Source organism: Antennarius striatus, chromosome 23 (assembly GCF_040054535.1).
Source record: "Antennarius striatus isolate MH-2024 chromosome 23, ASM4005453v1, whole genome shotgun sequence".
Taxonomy (NCBI): Eukaryota; Metazoa; Chordata; class Actinopteri; order Lophiiformes; family Antennariidae; genus Antennarius; species Antennarius striatus.
The window spans coordinates 240,001-243,714 of NC_090798.1; the positions used below are offsets into that span (position 1 = coordinate 240,001).

General features: G+C 53.1%; 1 protein-coding gene across 2 annotated transcripts in view; it reads right to left on the reverse strand.

The window, feature by feature from the left end:
• Positions 1–2,814, reverse strand: part of agfg2 (ArfGAP with FG repeats 2) — an 11,690-nt gene extending 8,876 nt beyond the window's left edge. For both annotated transcript variants that reach the window (XM_068307779.1, XM_068307778.1), the window contains exons 1-5: positions 2,467–2,814; positions 1,914–2,007; positions 475–590; positions 203–323; positions 1–64 (exon numbers count right to left, since the gene is read on the reverse strand). The exon at positions 1–64 is cut by the window's left edge and continues 51 nt beyond it. In XM_068307779.1, coding sequence (XP_068163880.1) covers positions 1–64; positions 203–323; positions 475–590; positions 1,914–2,007; positions 2,467–2,633 — 562 coding nt within the window. In that variant the 5' untranslated portion in view covers positions 2,634–2,814. The remainder of the gene's footprint in view (positions 65–202; positions 324–474; positions 591–1,913; positions 2,008–2,466) is intronic.
• Positions 2,815–3,714: the final 900 nt, after the last annotated feature.

Genomic DNA, 3,714 nt, shown 5'->3' on the forward strand with positions numbered 1-3,714 from the left:
ACGCGTCCGTCCGCAGGTCGGCAGGGGAGATGGTGGGGGCCCGGTCCCACGAGGGCAGCTGGGACTGCAGGGGGGGGGGGGGGACAGAGGCAGGACGGGTGAGACCTTCAGCTGCAGCTGATATGGGGGGGGCACCTGGACCCCTCCCCACCTCACCCGGCCCCCCGTCGGCCCCACTTCTCACTGGTCTCCCGACTCTCACCAGGGGTCTGGAAGGCCGGGCGGTGGGGGGCAGGTTGTGGGGGGGGCCGTGGGACGCCTGCTGGCCCCCCGGGCTCCACGGACCCTCGGCCTCCCTCCGGCTCTTGCTTTTGGAAAAGTGCCTGAAAGACGCAGCATTAAGGTTCAGTCACTTGACCCCCCCAGGAGTGGAACGAATCGGCCCCCCACCTCCATTCTAGCAGCACTAACTAGCGGTGCTAGCAGCGCTAACTAGCGGTGCTAGCAGTGCTAACTAGCAATGCTAGCTCCTACCACTTCTTCTTCTCGTATTTGTCCTGCAGGAACTCCTTGAACTTCTGACAGTCCTTCATGTCGGGGCAGCCGTCAGTGGGGGGGTCGAACACACACAGCCAGGTCCTCCTGCCCACCTGCACACACACACACACACACACACACACACACACACACACACACACACACACACACACACACACACACACACACACACACTTTGTCAGGTCTCTACATATACGTAGTGCCCCCCTGACCCAACTGATTCCTAGGATCTGGTAACAAACTCTTCACGGACCGGATCAGAACCATCCCATTTTGCTGGAGTGTATTTGTTACGTCACAAATCCGCTCTGTGATTGGACAGAGTGATTGACAATATTGATTGGTTGACATGGCCTAAGGACGTGGCCACGCCCGAGGGGGGGGGTTAGTTCAGGCTGTGGTAGCATTGTGTGCTAATGTCCTAGCTCAGAGTTCATCACAAACTGTTGAAGTCAGCTAGCATTTGGCTAACTAGTTAGTTAGCTCTGCTGCAGTCGTGTGTGTGTGTGTGTGTGTGTGTGTGTGTGTGTGTGTGTGTGTGTGTGTGTGTGTGTGTGTGTCCACTCTGCTCACTCACACACCCTCAGCCTTTATTTTCAGAGATTCCCTGTCTCCAGTCAACATAATCCCTGGTGTGACATAATCCAGACACAAATCCAGCTTTAAGTACTTCCTGTCTGTACACACCTGTACACACCTCTAAACACCTGTACACACCTGTAAACACCTGTACACACCTGTAAACACCTGTACACACCTCTAAACACCTGTACACACCTGTACACACCTGTAAACACCTGTACACACCTGTAAACACCTGTACACACCTGTAAACACCTGTACACACCTGTACACACCTGTAAACACCTGTAAACACCTGTACACACCTGTAAACACCTGTACACACCTGTAAACACCTGTACACACCTGTACACACCTGTAAACACCTGTACACACCTGTACACACCTGTAAACACCTGTACACACCTGTAAACACCTGTACACACCTGTAAACACCTGTACACACCTGTCGTCTCCACTGATTTTTGTCACATTCAAACAGTGTGTTTCACATTCCTGGTGATGTTCACTAGGATCACCCATGTCGTGTTTAGTAGTGAACAACGGAGTCACGTTGGGCTGGAAGCAGCTTCACACTCAGCTCACAGAAATCACCAGGGATTATCTGTCAGGGGTCCGAGAGCCACGCCCCCTGAACACGGAGCTTTTCAAGGAGGGAGAAATGTAATCAATATTCAATCAAAGACATTGAGACGCGGATCAGTTTGGGGGAGACATTTAAAACACCGTGTAATCAGAAGAATGTGGGACCTTTAAACACACACACACACACACACACACACACACAACACATCTTCCTCTCCTGGGGGAGGAGCCATGGTGATGTCACTCACCTCGTTGCCATGGTTTTGGAGGAATTCCACTTCCTGTTGGGAGAAGGTTGTCATGGAGATGGACTTGACTCTGTGGGGGGGGTTCAGGCCTCTCCTGGGACAGGGGGAGACACGGAGGTAAGGTTACAGGTGTGTGTGTGTGTAGGTGTGTGTGTGGGGGGGCAGAACAGGTGGGAAACACTGGAGATGACGACCAGGATCACTGTCAAACGGGGGGGGGCAAAGTGGGACAGTGTATCAGATTGCGCAACAGCACAGAGAACCCCCCCCCCCCAGCGTTGGGACCCAAACGTGCGCGTGACATCACGCGGACAAGCGCGCGTACTGGTCTAGAGCCCTGATGGGGGGGGGGGGGGTCAAACCTGCATCATCACGAAACGAACCGGAACCAACGACTAACCAGCGCTCTGACGTCACGGAGCCGCTGGGAGACACGCAGAGAGGGGGGGCACTGCGTGAAGCTTTAACCCCCCCACCCAGTGCAATCCGGGCCTCCCCTCCGCTGCACCGGACACGGTCCTCCCCGTTACGCAACAACCGGGTGTGTACTCACAGCATTCCGGAGCACGACGTGCACACGAAGCTGCCCACGGTGACGTCAGTGTACGTCACGCCGGGCTGCGCGCACTCGAAGCAGTGCCGGTTGACCCCGGACTGGGCCAGCTCCCGCACCTTCCGGGCGCAGATCTCCTGGTTGTCCCGGTGCTTTCGGTTCGACATGTTCTCTCCGCCCCCCCCTCCGGTGGCGTCGGTGACGGGTCGAGGGTTCGCAGCCCCCCCTCCGGGATCCGCTCCGCTCGGTACCGGACGCGTCACGGCTGCAGAACGCAAACGCGTTTCTGCGGCGTCGCCCTCCGCGCGAGCCTTCACGGTGCGGAGCCGCGTCAAACCGACGGTAACGGCGGCCGTTAACCCGGAAGTACCGCGGGGCTCCTTCAAAGTAAAAGTCAACGGCTCGTTAAATACCGTTAAAAACCCGTTAAATACCCGTTAAATACCCGTTAAATACCCGTTAAATACCGTTTAAAACATTCTGCTGCCTCCACTGGATATTTTGACTACAAACGAGTCGATCAGGGTATTTTCATTTTTTTCTGTCTGGATTCTTTATTATTTCTTATATCATTATATATACTGTATTTATTTTATATTATTTTATATAGATACAGAACTGTCACGTGGTTGTCATAATTACGTTTAAAGTTGTATTTTCCCTGAATCCATGTGTAATAGATTAAAGTTAAACCCTGTTGGTGGTGGATCGGGCCTCCTTCAAAGACTGGATTTACATCAAACGTCCCAGACCCCCCCCCCCCCCCCCCCAGGCACCGGGGCCCCCAGACCGGCTACATAACACCTCTGTTGCCTCTACATTGACTGCAGTGTTTTTTGTGTTAAAAAGCACCACTGAAGGGCAGAACCTTTACGCGAGGGCTATTGGGGTAATTATCATGATGCCCCCTGGGAGGTAGTTTCTGTTGAGGGCAGCATTAAAGCCTTGATTTTATCTAACAGTGAATAAATGAGAGGAAATCAGGGCAGAGTGGAATGGGGAGGGACACAGAACAACAGCTTTACAGGATTAGTGACCTCATTCAGGTTATTATTACAGCTATAATTTAACGCACAGAGAAAACAACAGTAAACACTGACTAAACCTCACTCCGCTGTGTGTGTGTGTGTGTGGGGGGGGGGGGACTGTTCAGACCTGGAAACTATAAGTTTAAAGGTGCTCCAGAAAACATTCTTGAAGTGGCCTCATGGTTTTAACACAGCCAAGGATTTTATTTTGAAAATCCCC